At 34.9% G+C, this 22,816-nt stretch overlaps 1 protein-coding gene across 1 annotated transcript; it reads left to right on the top strand.

The window, feature by feature from the left end:
• The first annotated feature begins 840 nt into the window (after positions 1–840).
• On the top strand, positions 841–22,408 carry LOC128207278 (uncharacterized). Its single transcript, XM_052910113.1, has 9 exons — positions 841–974; positions 2,960–3,002; positions 5,455–5,583; positions 6,077–6,205; positions 13,091–13,216; positions 17,171–17,776; positions 18,591–18,708; positions 19,083–19,210; positions 19,522–22,408. Exons 1-9 carry the CDS (start codon positions 948–950, stop codon positions 20,343–20,345), a joined length of 2,130 nt encoding a protein of 709 aa, XP_052766073.1. The 5' UTR covers positions 841–947; the 3' UTR covers positions 20,346–22,408.
• Positions 22,409–22,816: the final 408 nt, after the last annotated feature.

Genomic DNA, 22,816 nt, shown 5'->3' with positions numbered 1-22,816 from the left:
GTGTATTGCAATGAGCCTTAACGTGAAATATTTGAACATTAAGACAAGGCATAACAAGTAATAGGTGGGTATTGCAATGTGTCTTAACGTGGATAAATGAGAACATTTCGTCAAGGCATAGTAAGTTAAAGGTGGGTATTGCAATGTGAATTAACGTAAATAAATGTGAACAATGAGTCAAGACATAACGAGAAATAGGTGGGTATTGCAATGTGTCTTAACGTAATTAAATGTGAACGATTAGTCAAGACATTACAAGGCATAGGTGGGTATTGCAATGTGCTTTATCGTGGATAAATGAGAACATTTCGTCAAGGCATATTAAGTTAAAGGTGGATATTGCAATGTGAATTAAGCTGAAGAAATGTGAACATTGAGTCAAGACATAACACGTTATAGGTGGATATTGCAATGTGCATTATCTCGGGTTAATGTAAACATCGAGTGAAAATAGTCGGGTATTGATAGACATTTTTCTATTAATTCCATTCGACAAATTTCAAGAACGCAATGCAAAATGTCCCTATTTTTGTGACGAAATTGAGCAGTTAAACAGATTCAAGAACATAAAACTGTCTGTGTTATTTGTTAATTCCTTCTTATGAAATTATTTCATAAAAAAACGTTCGTGATTAGTTTTAATTTTGAAACATTTTATTAATCAGTGAAACCGGTCCATATTTTAGTCTTAGAAAGAGCAGCTTAAAATTAAGTACATTTGCCTTAATAAAATATTACGTACTCTTCATGCTCTGCATTCAAGCACGGATGTAAAAGCTAGATGAGAGCATCCTTTAATTATTTGCATATTTGCATATTTAGTTTACTGCTAAGCTTTCTCAGTAAACGGCCTGTATTCGATCTGCGCTCGCAAGTTGCCACAAAAAAAGTTAAGATAATACAATTATTTTAAACTTGACAGGATAAGTGAAAGTTTATTCGTCACGATGTCTTGGATACAGTTTTGTCTCATTGTAAGTTTATTTTTAACTGACTATCACAGTTTAAACATTCTTTAACGCTGGAACCTCAATGCTGCTGCATTACCGTCTAATTTTGTTTTCCCCTGTATTGTGTATGTGAATTGTAAGTTTGAGATTAATGTATGATATACATGGACGCCTTTATCAGTGGATGACTGTTATTCCATGAATGTTCAAGCAAACATATGGAAGGCAGCGTAAAACTATAGCAAAACTTAATAAATGGGAGTCATTTTTGTACCACTTAGGCCATGACATGCTGTTCTGTGTTTACTGTCATCTGCCTCAAATACTTAAGATCTACGACCATGAGAAAATATGAGAACCTATTTGAATTGGAAATACTTTTCAATGATGAAACTTGTTATTGAACTTGCTATTGAAAAGACATTTGAATTGCAATTCGGGCCAGTTTAGTCAATGTCAAGGTCGCTTTCATTAAATAAGAAAATAAAATTCGCTCAAATGATGGCTTAAAAATGAAGTTTTGTAATTGATCGTATTGTACGTTGAAATTGATTAACGCGGTCAGTAGGGAAATGATCAAGGTCGCTATTACTAAAAATAATTAAATTGGTTTCCGTTCAATTACTTTAAATTCCAGTGATGCAAGTTTCAGTGCAGGTAAAACATAGCCCAGCCAACAGATAAATTTTGATTGTTTTTGTTAAGATCAAGGTAGGTGACCAAAAACAACAACATATTATTCGCATAATAACCTGAGTTTGGAATAGCGTTTTACGATGGAATTTTGTGTTAACAAATCTAATTTCAAGACATACATTAGGATTAGATTTATAATGATTGATAGGTGAAAAGGTTAATTAGGATTACTTTTTGAGTTTGTAGGTGCAAGGAAAAAATCGATGTTACTTAAAAAATAGCTTCTGCTAGAGTTAGAAATATGTTACGGTGTTGAAATTTCTGAGCTTAAGTGTAGACGTACTTTGGAATTGCAACTCGCGTTAGTGGGCTCATGGTTAAGGTCGCTGTTACTGAAAGTAGACAATTGTTTTACCTTAATGATTTTTGTTAGAATTGACGTATAATGATGTTGTAAAGTAAGCACATATGAAGACATAGTTTTTGTTTGCCTTAAGGGGGATGGGTTCAAGGTCACTGTTTCCAAATATAGAAAATTGCTTCAAGTCAATTACTTAAGAATATGCTATATATAATATTTTTATAGCAAGGTCATGTGACGTTGTATTTTTTTATGCATTTAGGGCTAGGTGAGTTAAAGTCAAGGTCAGGGATAATAAACACTTATTTACTTAACAACTGAGTTCAGATATATTTAAGGTAATACAACTTACTGGCTTATGTGGAAACGCACCCTGAGATCGGATTCAGGTCAATGATACAGTTTTGGCTCAATCTATTTCGGAATGTATTCATGAGTTGCACAGGCTTTAACAACATGTTCCAATCGCAATTATGAGATGACTGTTTTTGAAAATAGTAACAATAACGGTAGGTTCGAAAAAAATTCATTGAACACAGAAAGTATAGATTTGTATCAGGGTGTTTTCTCATATTGTAGTAATGATTATCATGACATTGTTGATAGAGTAGTAAGTAGAGAGTATAACTTTGATGATATAACTGATTTTCTAGTCTTTTCAATGATAAGACATTTGCTGCAAGTGGTTAAAGTACAATCATTAGTGGTTCTAGATGTAATCGAAATTATTGAAATGTCAAAAGACATTCGTATTACATATTAACCTCTTTCCTTTATTTTTTGGCATAAATAAAGCCGACACATTGTTAAACTATGATTAAATATCGTTGATATTTTTGGATACTTTTTTGCTATTAGGAACTTTTAAATAAGGTGCATTAAAGAGCCTAATATTACCAATTTGTTTCGTAAGTCGTGAATATATAAAATATACTAAACTGTGTTGCTTAAACATCAGGAAAACTTTGCTTCTTTTGTGTCACACTTTTATATTATTTTTCTTCTGTTTCAGGCATTTTTTCTTCCCTGGATTGTGCAGCTATTCGACGACTCAGGTAAATTAAATTAACCTATGACATTTTTGTTGTTAATGATTTCGATACTTATCACAACGTTATCAGGATAAGGTCATCGTTCTTTAATTAAATTATTTACAGACTCGCCGCCCCTAACGTATACGCTAATGAAATAAAAATAAAAGAGTTCATGAAATGTTTAATATTAAACTAATCAACATTGAAAAAATGGAGCAAGTATATCCCTTCGTCGTAAGGCATTCGGAGCACACTCGGCTATTTCCGAGCTTGCCGGAAAAAGCCGAGTTGTTACGATGTATTGTCGCTTGCAAATAACCAGCAGTTATTACCATATTAAACCTAAAAACATCTCAAACCGCAAAGAGGAAACTGCAATCAAACTTATCGATCTCCGTGATACAATATCGCAATTAGCAGCATGTCTAAGTAGATCGGTCAGCTTAAGATATCGCCGAAACTGCTATCGACACACCATTTTGGGCAATGAAAGAATTTGGTAATGCATCACTATGTAATCAATTTAATCAAACCTAAAATAATCACGACAGAATACTAAAGCTACAAATGAAAATATGTTATAGATTTTATTAAATAATAGTAAAGTCCATGTACATATTTTTCACCGCCTGCAGTTGAGATACCACTGCTTTAAATATATATAGGCCTAATTATCAGGCTTATTTTTCACATCTACTAATCCGTTGAATATGAAGTGAACATTGTAAGGAAAGTGAACCCGGTGCGGAGCTCGAACCCAAAACCACAAGACACTAGCTCCTCAGCGCTCATACACATTAAGCTTTATAGGCTGGTTCTTACCCTAGCACACGACCAGCAAGAATGCAGGCCCGGTTTGTAATTGCAGTCCATTCTCCCTATCATTTGCTTATCTAGGATACCTTTAGCTGAATTTTCAGCTACATGTATATTAATTTCAATATAAATCAACAACGAAGTTATGAAAAAAGTGGAAAACAATTCAATGATATAATGGAACGTCAATTTGACTCAATACGATAATTATCATAATATTCATTAAAGTGTTTTATGTGTTTTCCCTTGCTGCTTCTGTGTTAATATTTACAGTTTTTTCAATATATTTTATATAATATAAGTTTTTTTTAATAGTAAATTAATATGTTTCTGAGTTGAAGCAAACAAATGAGTATTTAAGTATTTATGAAGTTAATAAATATAATGAAAATATGCATACACATAATATAAAACTTTATGAAAACAATATAAAATAATTATGAGTTTAAAATGAATCTTTTATTTTGAATTGTTGTGGTTGATCGCTAATTCTTTTTTTTAGACATCATAAATCATTTAATAAAAAAACGAAAGCATAACGTAATCAAGGATTGAACGCATTGCTTTTGTTTTTATTTTATGAAGCGATAGTTAAAAAATACTTCGATAAACACAACAGGGACGAGCCTAGTAGTGGAACATATAACTTAAAGTATGAATATTGTAGATTAGATATGGTTACGTTCTTTGCTTAAGGTAAGCAAATGTAAATGATAAAGTTTCATTTTAAAGTTACAAAAAGTTAAGTTTGAATATGTTTGAAGTTTTACCAAGAGCTGTTTTTGATATACGCATAATGCTATTTAAGAAACAAAGTAATAAAATGCGATATAATTATATATCAATTTTGTTTAATCCTCCCTTCAAAGGTACTCATTTATGTTTTTTTTGTGAAATGCACATTTTTGTATGACGAAAGAAAGTGTTGCAAATCATTAGGACTATTAAAACTAAGATACTAAAAGCTGCAAAACTTCAGCAAATGTTGATATTTGCTCGAATATCGTCTTTTAATTCCTCATTGTTCTCTATCGTCAACACGCTTATAATCACTTAATAACAGCTTTGTTGTTGTATGATTTGTTGAGTGATATTATCACGTGATGTTATCAATGCATTGTTAAGAGGTCAAAATATCTACTATTTTTGTGGTTTTGGCTTCGGTTTGAGCGAAATGTCATGTACGAAGGATAATAAATATCGACCCATTTTTCCACATTGATCCTTTCTTTTGCTGGTGATATCATTATACGCATTAAAGACTTTTGAATTTTAAATATAAAAAACCTTTTAAGCCGTATCAAAATAATTATCATTGAAACCCGTCAAGACCATTTGATCATTTGATTAGATGTTCGAGATATTGACATTCTTTTTAAAACAATTCATGCAGACGTTAGATTTATTCTTTCTACTTTTTGAAATAGTATATTTTGGTTTTTATAGTTCCGTGTAGCTTTTGGTGCAATACAATTGATGAAATGTGAATGCATTATCTCTTATTGTGCTATTCTAATGTTGTTCCTGAAACAATCAAAGTATTTTTTGTTATCAAAATCGTTTATATGTAATACATATTTATTTTGTGTTTTACATCGCAAAAGTATATTTCATACATTTGCGATATTCGATGCAGCCATTTTCTTCTCTATTACAGCCAGGGATAGATGCCTCGAAATGGACGGATTTTATTGCAATATTTCCAGGAGATGTATCACCGAGAATGACGTTTGTGATGGATTTGAAGACTGTAAAGAGGGCGAAGATGAGTCCGCTCCTGCGTGCCGTAAGTCATATATGGCAAATATCACTTATTTGTTGGTGATGATAATAATATTGTAATGAGCATTTTGAACAAAATTAACTATTAAAAGAAAGAAAATGTTTTACATAATATATAATATTTGTTTCATACCAGTAGTTCTCAACGTACAAATGTATTTTCGACGGTATATTGGGTTTATAGCGATCGCACATATTGTAAGCGGAAAAAGGGTCATCTTGAACACAGTAAAAATTGATTGTAATACATTAATCAAGACTTATCCCATACATAATATATAATTTTATTTTAAACTAGCATTTGCGATGGTGTATACGGTTTGTAATTGTCACAAAATGTTTCAACACTGAAAGGGTTATTCTAAAACGACCAAAGTATTTAAGACCATTAAAATCATATATATCTAATAACATTGTGTTGGTTTGTGTTTTACATCGCATAAGTATATTCTATACATTTGTGACATTCGATGCAGCCATTTACTAATCTATTGCAGCCATGGATAAATGCCTCCAAGCGGGCAACTTTCATTGCAATACTTCCGGGAGATGTATCCACCAGTCTTCAGTTTGTGACGGAGATACTGACTGTAAAGAGCTCGAAGATGAGTCCCCTCCAGCCTGTAGTAAGTCATATATGTCGACTATCACTTATTTGTAGGTGATGGTAATAATAATATAGTACACATTGTATACTAATTCAAAGCTGTAAAGCATGAAAAATCCGATACATGTATCTGATGATATATGTCACTACTATTTCCGACGATATATACGGTATGTAAATGGACGCAGAAAGTTTCAACGCAGTTTTTGGTAAAAATTTCGGATAAAATGTGAATGCATTACAGTCGAAACTCGTTGGCTCGATATCATATGGCTCGATATCTTAGTCCGGCTCGAACCGGAATAAAAGGACCGATTATTTTAAAATATGTTCATTCGATCGGTTGGCTCGATATTTTGAGGGTCGATTCTTCTCCACGCTCGACGTCAGTTTCGTGGTTACTTGTAAGAATTTCACACTTTGTTTTGTGTGCTTGGCTCGATGTCATTTTCGCGGGCTCATGTAAGAATTTCACACTTTGTTTTGTGTGCTTGGCTCGATGTCATTTTCGCGGGCTCATGTAAGAATTTCATTAAGGACCAGGCAACAATCGAATAGATTTGCTTGCTTGTTATCATAATTATTATCGAATTGAAATGGTTTTAACAATTGGAGTGACCATGCCATCATTTTAATTTTTTGTCTTGAATTTGCACGTCAAAATTATATCATTACATGTGTATCTCTCAATGCAATTTGATAAGGCGTCATGCACGTAAAAATATTGCACTGAATCTTTCTCCAAATGGAAGAAGTAATACAAATGTCAAATGCTGAGAAATATAGAGAAGGACCCGGTATAGCATAAATTATGCTTATGCATGCATTAATACAAAAATCAAATGATATTTTCATAATTTTATCGAATGCATGATGTTGCGAACTTTAACTATGTCCAATAAATACTCTTCTCTTGCGGCGATAACGTAGCAAATAACAAACGAGGTAACGTAACAAAGATACACATTCAGAAAGCAATCTCGCTTGGCTTGATATTCTCGAGGCTCGAAGTAATTATTTTCTTTATTCGCATACGTATCAAAATACCTTGAAGTGTTGCGATATGAAAACACACTCATGAGTCAAGCGGTTGTTGTTGCTGTTGTTGTTGTACGTAATCATTAAAATATTTACCGTACACAGTTCGAATCAAACACTCGTGGACAATACTAAATGATTATTAATACAAAGTATCCATCTTTCAACCAAGAAATAGTTATGGCCGACAGTTTGGTTTCGGTATTTGTTCGTCAAAGAAAGTGACTCAAACAACCTCTATAGTTGTATACGGATCATACGGATCATTCTGAAACATGGTTTACATGATTACTAATTCTTACAATTTGTGTGAGATTCGGTTCAGTTGTTCGAACGTAATAGGCCTTTTATTTTGTACTTTAAAGCTATGAATGAAACTAATATTGTTGCGCGAGCGATTGCTTTACTTTCCAATGGACGGCTCTGAAATTGTGTTTTACATGATCATCATGAAGTGTTCTGGTACGTTATATATGTTTGGTGCCTTCGACAAAGTCGCTAAAAAGTGATACTCCCATCAATCTAATACTTACCTGAGAGCAAAGTATCTGGAGCAAACTAACTATACGGAATACGATGACTTATTATGGCATATATTTTGACTAGAGCGCAAAATGCCAGTTTTCGGTATTTTTGAAGAAATGTTTTAAGTGAAAAATAATAACAATACCGGTTGAAACCGTATATCATTCAAAATAATAATCAGGGACGCAAATAACCTGCAAATGGATGGCACGATTTCAACACTTGAATCATGTTTGTACAGCCGGTCCAAAATGATAGATATTTTTTCCGTTTCGATTAATCAGTAACAGAATAATACATGAGCCAACGAAATTCAAAAGCAGGTGTATTCATGTGCAGCAGATGACGACTGTCGATGTTTTAAGTCATAAGTTCAAATGTTAATGTCTCAGTGAAATTGATCGAACAAACATACACATTCGCGGTGATCTTAAGTTGAAAACGGAAGCACCGTTATACATGATAAAGAGTAATGGATATGAGAATATTACTATTGAAGAACGTAGTTAATTATCAAAATTTACTGATCATTTATCTGATGCTAGTTACCTTGGAAATATGCATATTTAGTGTCATACTAACACTTCGGGGTGAAACGCCAGGATATTTTAATTCTGATGATACGTACGGGTATACTTTGCCAAGACACAATTTATCAATGTTTACTGATTAAGGTTTTATTAACAAAAGACATATTTATAAATAGTGAACAGAAAAAAGCAAACGTTATCAAGAAGTACTTTAAAACTTTTTTAATGGATCGACTTTAGAGTACAAAATATATAAATCGATAAATAAACAGTTTCATAGGTAGATTGTGGTGTGTAGAAGAAATAGACCCACCGTCTTTGAAGCGCTTCCGATACATATGCCCAGAAATGACGTTACTATTCTTACAAGCAATGTCGTCAAGTGCCGGCTGACTGTCGGTATCGGTTGTTAATTGCCGGCTGTCTGCTGGTGCCCCCGTAAACCAACGATCGATGTCATTAAGTGCCGATCGTCTGCCGTTGCCCTAGTATACGAACGACCGATGTCGTCAAGTGCTGGCCGTGTGCCGGTGCCCTCGGTTACCAAAGACAGATGCCGTCAAGTGCCTCCCTCGTATATCGATAACCGTCGTCAAGTGCCGGCCGTTTGTCGTTTTATGTTATATCAACGACAATTGTCGTCAAATTTCTTTGTATGCCGTTTCCTCGTCGTTCACCGATTCTATCGCTTACAAGCGACCGATGTCTTTAAGTGCATGTCGCCTTCCGGAGCCCTCGTATATCAGCGACTGATGTCAAGTGCCGGTCGTCTGCCCGGGTCTATATTACCAACAAACGATGTCGTCAAGTGCCGGCTGTCTGCCGATGCCCCCGTAAATCAACGACCGATGTCATAAAGTGCCGGTCGTTTGCGCGTTTTTCGTATACCATTCAATCATGTTGTCAAGTGCCGGCGGTGTGCGGGTTCCCAGTATATGAACGACAGATGACGTCAAGTGACTGCCGTTCTCCGGTCCTCGAAAACAAACACCGATATCGTCAAGTGCCGGCCGTCTGCCGGTGCCCTCGTTTAGCAACGACCGATATAGTCAATAGTGGGTCGTCTGCCGGTTGCCATGTATATCAACGACATATATATCGTCAAGTGCCGGCCGTCTGCCGGCTCCCTCGTTTACCAACGCCCGATGTAGTTAAGCGCGGGTCGTCTGCCGGTTGCAATGTATATCAACGACATATATATCGTCAAATTCCGGCCGTCTGCCGGTTCCCTTGTATACGAACCACTGATGTCGTTAAGTGTCGGCCATATGCCGATGCCTTCGTATACCAACGACCAATGTCGCAATGTTCTGGCCGTCTGCCGGTTTCCACGTGTACCAACGACCGATGACGTCAAATGCCAGTCATCTGTAGGCGCCCTCGTATTCCAACGACCGATGTCGTCAAGACCCAGCCGTCTTTCTGTTTCCTCATATACCAATGACCGATCTTATTGAGTGTCGGCCATCTGCCGGTGCCTCGTATACCAACGACCGATGACGTCAACTGCCGGCCGTCTGCCGGTGCACTCGTATACCAACGCCGATATCGTCTGCCGGTGCACTGTACCCAAGCGCTGTAACTAGATCTGGCCCTGGTAGAGTCGGCGTTGTCAACTGCCATGTCTCGGTGTAGACTGGCTGTTTCTTTGATAACAATGGCGCCAAGCTCCATGTGCGTGCTCGTCCCAAAGTATACGCGCCACCCGTACCACCCAAGTCAGTACGGATACAAAATATGACAAATATCAACTACTTTATTTGATTTGGCCAACATGGAAAAGTTTTAGTCCAAAATCGTTTAATTAGTAAATAATATAAGCAAATACTTTGCACACTCCACGGTAATTGACAGTACAATCTAACATACCACGTCTATGTAGCGCTATATAAATGATTTCCTTTATATACGACACCATAATTAAACAATTCCCATATCCAAAACAAAGAAAGCTTGCATGCATACGCAATTTGCATTTAACCAACACTAATTTATATATTATTTTGCCCTTAAACAATTAACAGTACCTAAATGCCTTATATGTATAACCGTAACATATCCAGAAATAGCAGACAACTACCACTATCGAAAATTGTTATTAAAACAAAGAATATATAAGAGTATCTTTTTTGCTAACTTTTCGCTTATAGAATCTTATCGAAGCCGTTATTATATATTAAAGCAACAATTCAATTTTAAAACTAATCTAAAACTTTTAATATTGAACAAGACTTGTTTAACAGGACATAATCACAGCGTGATACATAAGAAGTCCGTAAATCTACATACATAGACCTTTATTAGAATTACACGATTAACGATAAACTTTACAACGTCAATTCTTATCGGATTTAAGTCAAATCTACCGAATTGATACGCTGGCATAGAGGTGAAATGTGTATGTTTTTATTTATCTCGTGCGCACGACATACTATATCGTGCGCACGAGTTACTTAGTCGTGGGCACGAGATACTAAGTCGTGCGCTCGAGATACTAAGTCGTGTACACGAGATACTAAGTCGTGCGCACGAGATACTTAAGTCGTGCGCACGAGATACTAAGTCGTGCGCACGAGATACTAAGTCGTGCGCACGAGATACTTAAGTCGTGCGCACGAGATACTAAGTCGTGTGCATGAGATACTTAGTTGTGCCCACGAGATACTAAGTCGTGCACACGAGAAACTATGTCGTGCGCACGAGATACTTAAGTCGTGCGCACGAGATACTATGTCATGCGCAAGAGTTACTAAGTCGTGCGCACGAGATACTATGTCGTGCGCACGAGATACTATGTCGTGCGCACGAGTTACTAAGTCGTGCGCACGAGTTACTAAGTCGTGCACACGAGTTACTAAGTCGTTCGCACGAGATGATAAGCCAATCAAAATGCACTTCAAATAAGATAATTAGTCGCACAATAATCAAGTTTTGTTGTCAGCATGTATATCACCAATTATGATGTTTTTCATGATGCAATAAACATATACGGGAAAGAATGACACAACCTGATTATTGTGCGACTGTCTGGCAGATCAAATGAAAGGGGTAGAAACGATAGAAGTGGTGTTGCTGACTTATCGGCACATAATAATGGGGAAGTCTTGTAAATTCTGGAACACACCTCGTATTAAGTGTAAATATCCTACACTAGATTTCGCATCACTGTTAAATAAAATCACTGGCCTTGAAATATAAAATACAATGTATACGCTCTAAGTTTGATTTGAAAGCATTATATGTATACGTCCTCCACACGCCACAATGAACAAACTGGCAACCACCACCACCATTACACGTCAGAAACTAATATTATTTTCAGTATACGTTTTGGAAAATTTAAGGTTGATTTTAAAGGTGTTAGCTTAACGCTGTCACATTAGGTTTACCCCGAGGGTCGCATATCCGAAGGATGGTAGCAACATCGTTGGCCCGAACCCGTAAACCATTGACAATGCAACGTTGACGCATGACTCGGTTTCCATGCAGAGGTACAGAATGTTCAATTGCGTTGCTAATAAAGTCAACCACAGTTAAGAGGGTCACCATAGATTCTTCGTCGCAACATTCATTCGGGTAACAATCTATGTACATGTGTATATTATGTTGATCGCCTAAACGAAACCGAATTTCTTCATACGTTAACCCTGCATTAAAATATAATAGAATAAAATCGTTTCTGCTATCAGCCGTTTTCAAACAACATTCATGTGTGTAAAGTGTATTCTGATTGGCTAATTATTTAGTGCGCACGACTTAATTATCTCGTGCGCACGACTTAGTAACTAGAGCGCACGACATAGTAACTCGTGCGCACGACATAGTATCTCGTGCGCACGACCTAAGTATCTCGTGCGCACGACTTAGTATCTCGTGCGCACGACTTAGTAACTAGTGCGCACGACTTAGTAACTCGTGCGCACGACTTAGTAACTCGTTCGCACGACTTAAGTATCTCGTGCGCACGACTTAGTATCTCGTACGCACGACTAAGTATGTCGTGCGCATGAGATAAATAAAAACATACACATATCACTTCTGTGCCACCGTAAAATGATCCCTGCTTATCATAACGTTGTTTTTATGTTGTATATGCCCAAATGAGGCCCTGCTGTATAATAAATAAAATTATTATGAATAGGTTTCATCCGCCAATTTAGAGTTGGATCTTATGTTTCTCTTCTATGCGTTGATAAGGATGATAATTCACCAGTACATCTCTTTCGACTATCGAATGTGTCTTGCTTATACTAATAATAATGCAGTGGATGTTACAAGTGAATTCAAATAATTATATGATGCAAGCGAATGATGTATGATACAATTTTACTATTGTACAACTTAAGGTATATCTGTATATACGACGGTATATTTGGATTCAACGTATTGTTAACGGTAACGGGGTCATCTTGAACACAGTTAAGGTTGATTGAAATATATATCATGACTAATCCTTTACACACACATATTGTATATATATATATATGATTTTATTTCAAATTAGTATTTGCGACGGTTTATACGTTTTATAATTGTGACTTCTACTACTACTACTGCTACTGCTACTGCTAGTGCTACTACTAATACTACTTCTACTTCTACTAATAATAATAATGCTACTGATACTGATACTGATACTGCTTAATAATAATAATAATAATAATAATAATAATAATAATAATAATAATAATAATAATATGCGACCGTATATAAACATCGTATGTATGGAATGATAATGATATTCCTTTTTAAACACACAGCTTTTTTCATACATTTTTGACATTCGATTCTGCCTTTTTCCTCTACTACAGCCGAGGATGAATGTTTTCGAAATGGTCGGTCCTTATGTTTTGGTTCCCTGTGTATCCACACAAGTTCGTTGGTTGACGAAAAGGTTAACTGTCCACGCGGGGAAGATGAGCAGCCTAAAGCCTGGTGTAAGTCATCCTTGTATATCACTTATTATTTGTTGATAATGATAACAATAGTGCAACCTATAGTTTTGGCTTATATAAAACAACACATGCTTCTTATAAAGTATACATGATGATATGTTTTACCAATATCACTATAGAAACTTCTGTATATGCGACGGTAAATACGGTGTTATATGGTCGCAAATATTTTAAATAAATAATGTATCCTTTATACAATTTATATTTACCTATATCTACGCTGACTAAAATACACATTAAACTTTCTTCTTTCTAAGATGTGGCCACAGAAACAATAATCGAACACGACTAATACAACATGTAGCTGTTGTTAAAAAACATATTTTACCCTCGTGTAAAACGGATGTATACCTACATGTAATAACGATTACGAGACGAAACTAACGAATAACAGTGTTATGGGAATGAATTAACCCTGCCCCTTAGAGAGAGATTATTTTCTTCTTGTAGAAGAGCCCGAATTCTGAATCACTTTGAGCGTATTCAAACACAGTGATTTGATGGGAATGAACTCCTGCTTTAGTGTCATTTGACCAGTACAAAATTTAGTGACATTTAACCTAAAATATATATATATATTTCTTCAGATTTATCAAAGGGGTCACTCCTACCAATTATCTAGCATAAAATAACTATGAATTACTGCAGTTTACCAATGTCAGAAAAAATCGAAATGCCTAAATGGAGGAAAGTGAAACAACTTCAATTTCATCGAAATGTGTTGAGTACAAAAAACATGTCAAGAAAAGTACCCAAACGAAAAGTTGCAACAAAAACATGCAGCCCGCATGCCGATTACCCTCCAATCTTTTATTTGCAACCAGAATTCTCACCTGAACATGCGTCCAGTTGAAGAAATTTGTTCAAGTTTCGGAAAGTATCCCAAAAGAATCTCAACACAAGGTTCCGATAAACAAACAAAAAAACACAGTCTATTTTTTATAATATTGTATTTAATAATACAATCAACCTTATTCCTAATTCCTTCATTAACATGCAATAATACACGTACACAAAACCTTTACTTGTGAAATAATGTGTAAATTAAAAATATATAACATACATGTTGTGGTTACATTACACTATTACTTCTTCATAGCCGAATTTGGGGAAGAAGTAATAGTGTAATATAACCAGAACATGTACGTTATATTCGGTATACTAGTTTTCAGCTGGTAGTATTATAGATAATTACATCTGTTATAATTTAAAGGTGTTTTATTTCGTTGAAATTATGAAACATTTCTGATCTGTTAACAAGATATGTTGAACAAATTTGATACTATATCCATCCCACCAATCATAGTATACTGTTCTTTCATTTACGTTGATGTACAGTTTTTTTTGCGCTAGTCTCATGATTATTTTTTTTTTGCTTTTGTTCACACCATGATAAAAATTATTTTGCTAATATATTACATTTAACTGATGCAAATCAGAGCAGCGTAATCACGAGGATTATCTAATTTAACTCTCTCGCTTGAAGAAACATGTATATGACAATGTGAAAGTCATGTTTCTATATTAATCAGCAGTGTACTGGCATAAGCCGACTGATCATCCTTATGGTTTGATATTTACAGATCAAGCTATCCTGAATTAATAATTGTATTTTTTCTCCAGAAAATTTACACCTGTGTGTATTTCATACTGTATCACTTAAAAGGTATATTAATATGAGCACACGGACAAATGCGGCCAATCTCTATGTTTACAGTTAAAAACCTATGCATCATGATTACAAGATGAGTACAATCTTCTGAAGCTGTCTTTTTATTGTTAGAGAAAGGTTATCGACAACAAAAAGTAATAGCCAAAAAAATGTAAATTTGAACATCAACGGTACAATGATATCGCGATCATCCAATCAGAGTGTATTTTTGAAAAAGAAAAAAAATGACGTCAAAACTGTTTGCGTTTGATAGAATATGAAAGTCGAGTTTCTTTAAACAAAAGCTTATGCGTATATAAATATTGAAAAAATGCACTGAATATTTGTTGTTGTTTTTTTATAATAATTTGTCATAAATGATATAGACGTATTATCAAGCATAAAGATATCCGGTTGATTTTTGCAGCAATTTAATCTAAACAGACGCAATTTATTTTCGCGTTATTGTTTTAGAATTACTCCAGTTATTTCCTCAACACATTCATTTTATTATTTTAATGTACGCAACGAGACTCATCTATCTAAAATAACTTTATATCTCCATCAGTAATTAATTGGTTCTTGCTGCTCATCCAGCGACTGGTGTACATGTAAAAGTTAAATCGCCGACTTATTTTTTTTAGCAACATAGGTTTGCTGAAATCAGCAATTGACTAGTACCACAATGCCAATAAATTCCCGGAGTAAGTTAACGTGAGATGAGGAATGTTAAAAAGGTAGTGCATATGATATGTATGTTTGTTATTCATGTCGAAAAATAGCTCATTAAGCTTATGTTTCTTGTTAACATATATCCGACTTTAAATAAAGATTATTGTTTATTGTACCTTGTATCGTGTGCGTAATCCGATTATTATGTAATAGTTATATGACATGAAGTTACCGATTACGAATGGGCGGAGTTAGCGTAGCGACCGACTTAATTATTCAAGTCATTTAACTTAGAATACAACCTCAGTGGCTGACACATTGTTAATGCAAAATCTGACACAGTGAGTGTGTATCGGATGGATTGCAATAGGCGGACCTTAAACACCCGCAAAAGTTGAAAATCCTTATTATAAAGCCTTGTACTTAATGACTGCATAAATACAATCTCATTGGCTGAAAATGTAGGTTGTATTCTAATTTGTGTTATGCATCATTTTAAATCGAAAATATGAGGTTTGAATGAGGTTTATATGATGTCATTGTTAGCATATATTGAAAAGAGAAAACAAATGTTTGTTTAAGCTATATATCTATTATCTTTCATCGAATGACCATCGTAAGTTAATATTTGCATTCGTAAAACCGGATGTATTTGATCTTGCGCAAAAGTTATCTATATCGAAATGACGGCAATCGAACCGAAATGAAATCATTGCCTTTTCCCAAACCTTTATAAGCCCTGAAGTTCATTTCTCACTATGTAACGGACTTAAATGACAGACAATATACTCTCTTTTAAATCTCATCTGAACACGTGCGTGCGTGTCATCACTACAGAAACAAGACTGTTAGCCTTAACGATAACACGTACGTGTGTGTCATCACTACAGGTACAAGCCGAGTAGCCTTGACGCTAACAAGTGCGTGCGTGTCATCACTACAGGAACAAGACGAGTAACCTTAACGCTTACACGTACGTGCGTGTAATCACTTGAGAAACAAGCTGAGTAGCCTTAACACACGTGCATGCGTGTCATTACTACAGGAACATGTTGAGTAGCCTTAACCCTAACACATGCGTGCGTGTCATCACTACAGACAAAACCTCAGTTGTTTTAACGCTAACACGTGCAAGCGTTTCATCGCTACAGTAACAAAACGATTAGCCTTAAAGATAACACGTGCATGCATGTCGGCACTACAGGAAGAAACCGAGAAGCCTTAAAGTTACCGGATGCGTGCGTCAGCACCACAGGAACAAGCCCAGTAGGCAGTAGCCTTTAAGTTAATACGTGCATGCGTTCTTTTACAACAGGAAGAAGACGAGTAACCGTAAAGCTAGCACGTGCATGCGTGCCACCACTACAAGAACTAGCGATAGCTCTACTAGCCTTAATGCCAACACCTGCGGGCGTGTAATCACCTATGCGATGGCTCTAGATTATTTTGCTTTTTGATGGTTTTGTGTACAAATTCGTATCTGAATTACAAAAATTATAATGCAGAAAAGTCCGTATTATACAATATCTGTTTGGTTAATTTAAATAGTTAACACAGTTTTCATTATATATTTTGTTTAAATAGAATATTGCAAAACTTTTTCCTTATTGCAGATCTCAGACACTATTGTGACTCGAATCGTTCTTTATCCCGAGGCTGCTTGGGTGAATGTAAACTTGGTATATTTGGCAAGTATTGCGGGTCTACCTGTTTCGAAAAGTGTTCGAATGGCAGTTGTGATAAATCAAGTGGACTTTGTAACGTGTGTGCATCTGGCTATCATGGCAAGTACTGCCAGAAAACATGTTCCGAAGAATGTTTGAATGGAATATGTAATAAATCAAGCGGAATTTGTAAGACCTGTACACGAACGTATTTAGAAAATTGTTCACAAGAATGTGGCAAGGAATGTCTAGAAATAAACGGTTTCCCACAATGTGACAGAGAAAGTGGCAAATGCTTGAATGGATGTAAACTTTATCAATACGGTCACTATTGCAACAATTCATGTAAAAACTGCAAAGGAAATTACTCAAATATTCCATGTGATATTAACGGTGTGTGCCAGTTTGGATGTGAGAACGATTATTGGGACAAGACGTGCAACTCTAAATGTAGTGCCAGCTGTCAAGGTGACGAACATGGCAAACGGTGTAATTCATCCACAGGGGAGTGTTTAAACGGCTGTACTCGTGGATGGAGTGGTAAATTATGTTTGGGTAAGAATAAAGTTCAAAACATCAACCGCCATTCAAGTTAAAATGTACGATGAGTTTTTTAATTATATGGTTTTATCCAATGGCAGATATACAACTTATTTGATAATGAACCAGTATGTTTATCGAAGAGTTTAAGCGAAGTGTTTTGATATTCCACATGGCATCAACATTTGTATTATAATCATTTATAATTGTTTATTTTAAAAGATTTTTTAACGTAACACTCTTTAATATTTTATTTTATTTAGCCAAATAACAGACTTATTAACTATTATATAACTGAGTTGATTTTACAAAATAAAAAATCCCTATGTTTATTTTAAAGATAATTTTATTTCAAAGAATTAGAACCTCTCTATATTAAATTAAATTTAAATGTGCAAAACACGATCATGTTAAGAAATACTTACGTCATCAAACCCACAAATAAGCTAGTTCTCTTTTAGCTTGCTGAGTCTTAATCATCACTTTTGATGCCTTATAGCCCCATGCGATATTGGTCTCAATTGAAAGTACATCGTACATAAATGAATTACAGTTGGTACAGTAAACTGAAATATGACGTAAAACTATCTATATTTGCAAGTTTTGTTGGCAATTTGATTTTCCGTATGTTTTTATTTACATATTTTTTCTGTACACAAGACCCTTTTAAATAATACAAAATTAATATAGAGCCATCAGTTATTCAGAATCCACATGTCTTTGGACCGGATGTCTTATCATTGTTGGAGAAGTTGTTGCTTGTTTATATTCAGGCTCGGTTATTTCGTTTCCCAATTCATTTATATTATAACGCTCCATTTGTTTTTAGAATCCACCGATAAAGAGAACGTCAGCTCCATAAACACAACCGTCGTAGTCATACCAGTTATTGCCACTGTGGTTGTCGTTGTCGTCGGGATTGTCTGCTATTTTTGGGCTCGAAAAAGGTGAGAGAAACGAAGTTGCGAATAAATGTATGTGTAACTAGATATGTGTTGAAATGAACGAACATATTTTTGAATATTTATAAGTGCCATGATTTAGATACACAAACTTAGATTAGAGGTGCCCGTTAAAGACAACGTATAAGGCATGTTTCATATTTGCTTCTCTATAAGAGAACAAAATAATACAAAGTTGTTATTTGAGGTTCCAAAATGGGATTTGTCTTCAGAACATTATATTGCAAGTTAATTGTTTGAACATTCTATTTGGTTTATTGTGCGATTTATGGGAAAGTAGTGCTATTCAGTTAATGTCGCATCATTAGATAATGATTGAAAAAAGGTTGTATTATCCTTGATGTTGTTTAATTATGTAGGTTTAACCGTCAGCAGAATGAACGCATTGAACCGCGCCGAGAATTTCAAGTTGGCGTTGCACCAAGGCAACGACCCTCCGGGTCTCGGAGACGGCAAAGTTCTACCCTGTATGCCGACATCAACGAAGGTACATATTTATTGTAATTAGTTTAATAAAATTTACTTTATACATTACAATGTAATTTGGTGTTTTTATCGCTCATATAAAGTTGGATTTTAGTACATTCATGTTATAATAAACTGGATAATTAAAATATAATCATTTTTAAAAATGCATTGCATTTTTTGTAATAGTAAAGACGGCTTTCAATAATACATAGATACATGTGAAAAATACGAATGTTATGATTCTGTTTCCGTGATGCTGATTGCAAATAATTGTAAGGTGCACTTGACGGAGCATGATTGAAAGTTTGTTATTGTTTTCTATTATTTTAGAAACCATGGAACATTATCATTACATCTGCGAGCAAAACCCTCCAGATCACTATGATAAAATCAAAGATCGGAAGCCATGCATCTGTCCTCATTGCGTTCGGGAAAGAGTCGACCCAATTTTGCAAAGGATTTCTTCAGGTTCTTCCAGTACGACTTTTGTGGAACCTTACGCCACCTGCGGGTGGGGTATTGGGAGAACAAGCAGTATTCACAGCTATATAAGCAATCGTGAATTAAACACCCGTCGGAACGTCCCAACAAATGACAGTGATAGTGGAATCGTGCCTACAAAAGAATTAACGGACGATAGGAAGCCTGGGCGAAGTACCTCACATTCTGCTGGTGACCTTGCTCATGTCTGTAAGACAGATTATACGAACGGAGTAAATCCCCGACCTTGCGTTGCAAAATCTAAAAGCTGTATCGAACTTGTGTGCACACATGAATATTTGGACCTTGAAGAACTTTATCAAACAGCCAAGGCCGAAGATAGGCGAAAATTAGCTGCTAAATATTTCGACGAGGGGGAGGACGTTTTTGGTGTCATAGGACAATTTCAAGCGAAAGATAGTCATTATACTGAAACAGAAGAAAGTGAAGTGCTTAATCAACTTGATAATCAAAATCTTGCACTAAATATAGAGTCTTCACTAGTAATAGGTCGATCAGAACAAATTGAAGAAAGCTGTTCTGCAAATGATATAGATTTCATTGTTGAACAGCAACCTGCTCAATCTCAAAACGATGCAAAAATGGACGACCCAAAAGACACTGATGGGATGGACGATAGTGATGAAATAAAACAAACTGATTCTCTTGTATAAAGACGTCAATCTATCCAGCCGTTATAAACGATGTTTCAGCCATTCATTAGATATCATGAATGAAATTTCATTAAACTGCAGATAAGTATAACATTATGGAAGGCTGTATCGTAATAAAAATTTCGAGTAGTCAACTCAAAAGTTAAGGTTACACTTTTAGGTTAAAATTACACGATAGGAATGAAATTAAATTACATTTTGTATCTTGCCTGGGATGGATTTTGAGGGATCGGAGTCAATGTTACTGTAATTGAAAGTAGAAAAATGTTCTACGCCCAATTACTTTAGACTGCTTATTTTTCCTAAATTATACAAGTAATTAATTGGCTATAATTTCTGATTGCCCATATTAAGAACCTGCTTTTGTCGCATTGCGGCGTTTTTATATTCATATGATATCGAATTGCAAATAGGATATTCCACTACATTTCTAGGTTGTAAAGGAAGTCCATATAATGATTTAATCTACGGCGAGCTTGAATTTGTAAACTATCAGCAATTATATAATTATCATACCATAGTAACTTTTGTACTTAAGATGTTACATACAAATGATAATAAGTACACTAATACAATTTATTTTACCGTATTGAAGGTTGGTTAAAGATACTATATTTAATATGTTAGTTTTTATTAGTACAAGATTTGTTAAGCTTGACTTTAACCTGCATATATTGTTTGCAGATGTAGGAAATGATTATTTAGTTCTGGTATCTTATACAAAACTGGAAGGGAAAATAAGAAGACTCTAATAGAAAATTGTTTTATAAGAAAATAGCATGTTATAAACCCCAGCCTATTGCCAAATTAGAACGTTCCGATTTAGTTCATCGGGGTAACGTGTACCCCACCATAGACTAAAGAGTAAAATGTTGGCATAACACTCCCTAATGAGCGCAGAAAATAAAATATATTAGCAATTCTTAGCAATATGTAGTATATACTATACGATGTAAATATGCACGTTTTATTGAATAGACGTAGAACAAATATGCATATGATTAAGACGATTTGTTACGAAAGCTATCTAAGTTTACAATGCATTTAGATAGATCAGCTGACATGAATTCGTCCTAAACCAGATTTTGGTATTTATGTACCGTGCTAATCAACTTCATTGGTACGTTGTAAACATATTGCTGTCATTTAGTTACATGTTGTTTATGTTTATGAATATTACTTCATTCATATAGAGACGTATACATATAATTGATGTTGTACATTATGATATTAAACTTAAATTGTACACAAATTATATTTTCATTAAGAAATATATATGACATACCTTTGTATAGTATCTCTTACCTGAAACAAATTCGATTTAAAAAACATACATGCTTCCTATGAATAGAAATACTTAAAATAAATTAAGATTATTAAAAATAATAATGAATCGACTATATTTTGACTATTTATTTGATATAAGCTTTTTGACAATTTGGTTCAGGTAAAAATATTGTTGTTGTTTTTTTTCAGTAAGAGTAACATTCTTTAAGATGTCAAGTAATTTTCCTAAGACTTTCTATATTTTTGTTTTGTATAGGTATTGTACATTGAGTGTCTAATTTTGCATAACTATATAAAATTAAGTATATATCATGCCTCCAGCATGAATAATGCAACGCCATTGGTCCATGCCTGGTCACACGGTGCCCCATATGTGTCTATATTGGGTCACTTATCGTTATATCGTACCAAAATAGCGTATTTTACCAAATCCGATGAATAAATGTTACATTTCCCAGACGGTGCTGACGTCTTGATCAATGTTAACAGATTGGCAACGTGATATATGCGTTATGGGGATAGTAGATAATCCGATATAGGACATACGGGGTGCAGGAAACCATATAAGTTCACATACTAACCCTATTACTGATAATGTATATATACATACACGATAGCGAATGCGTCAAGGTTACTTGTAATAGTAACAGTAGATATTAGTTAATATAAATTTGTATAAAGAGTATTCTTTTCGTATTGTTAAATGAATTGTTCATTGATTCACCTGTAAATACTACAATGTATCCTTATGTTCTGTAAATAAATCTTGAAATATCTTGATTCTTTATTTTCTGAATTTTGGAAGCACATCCTAAATACACATTCACATTTTTCCGAGTCAATGAGGGCACGTGATTGGTGCAACTTTTTCAATTACTAGTATGACAATGCTTCTGTATCGGAGCGAAAGTTTTAAATCCATTAATGTCAATAGAATAGGTTAATGTCACGTTCAGCTATTGACGCAATATCACGCGTGACAGACATGAAAGAAAAGGCTGGTAATAATTCGTAGTAAAAGTGGACGCTCTAATAGAACGAAACATAGATGAATGTGTCGGTCAAAAGTATTCCCATACACCCAGGTGCTCTATCTTTACTTACGGGATAAATGGTACACATTACAGGGTTATCCGGGTCCGGTGAAAAGTCACAAATGTTTCGTGAACTTATCCCAGTCATTT

Source organism: Mya arenaria, chromosome 11 (assembly GCF_026914265.1).
Source record: "Mya arenaria isolate MELC-2E11 chromosome 11, ASM2691426v1".
NCBI lineage: Eukaryota > Metazoa > Mollusca > Bivalvia > Myida > Myidae > Mya > Mya arenaria.
Note: the sequence above shows the minus strand (reverse complement) of the source record. Positions and strands in the feature narration are given on the sequence as shown.

Excerpts from the sequence above, each read along its gene's own strand:
- LOC128207278 (XM_052910113.1), top strand. The coding sequence starts at position 948 with ATGTCTTGGATACAGTTTTGTCTCATT. Across the intron at positions 3,003-5,454 it reads GCAGCTATTCGACGACTCAG|CCAGGGATAGATGCCTCGAA; the intron begins GTAAATTAAATT and ends TCTCTATTACAG. Across the intron at positions 5,584-6,076 it reads TGAGTCCGCTCCTGCGTGCC|CCATGGATAAATGCCTCCAA; the intron begins GTAAGTCATATA and ends AATCTATTGCAG.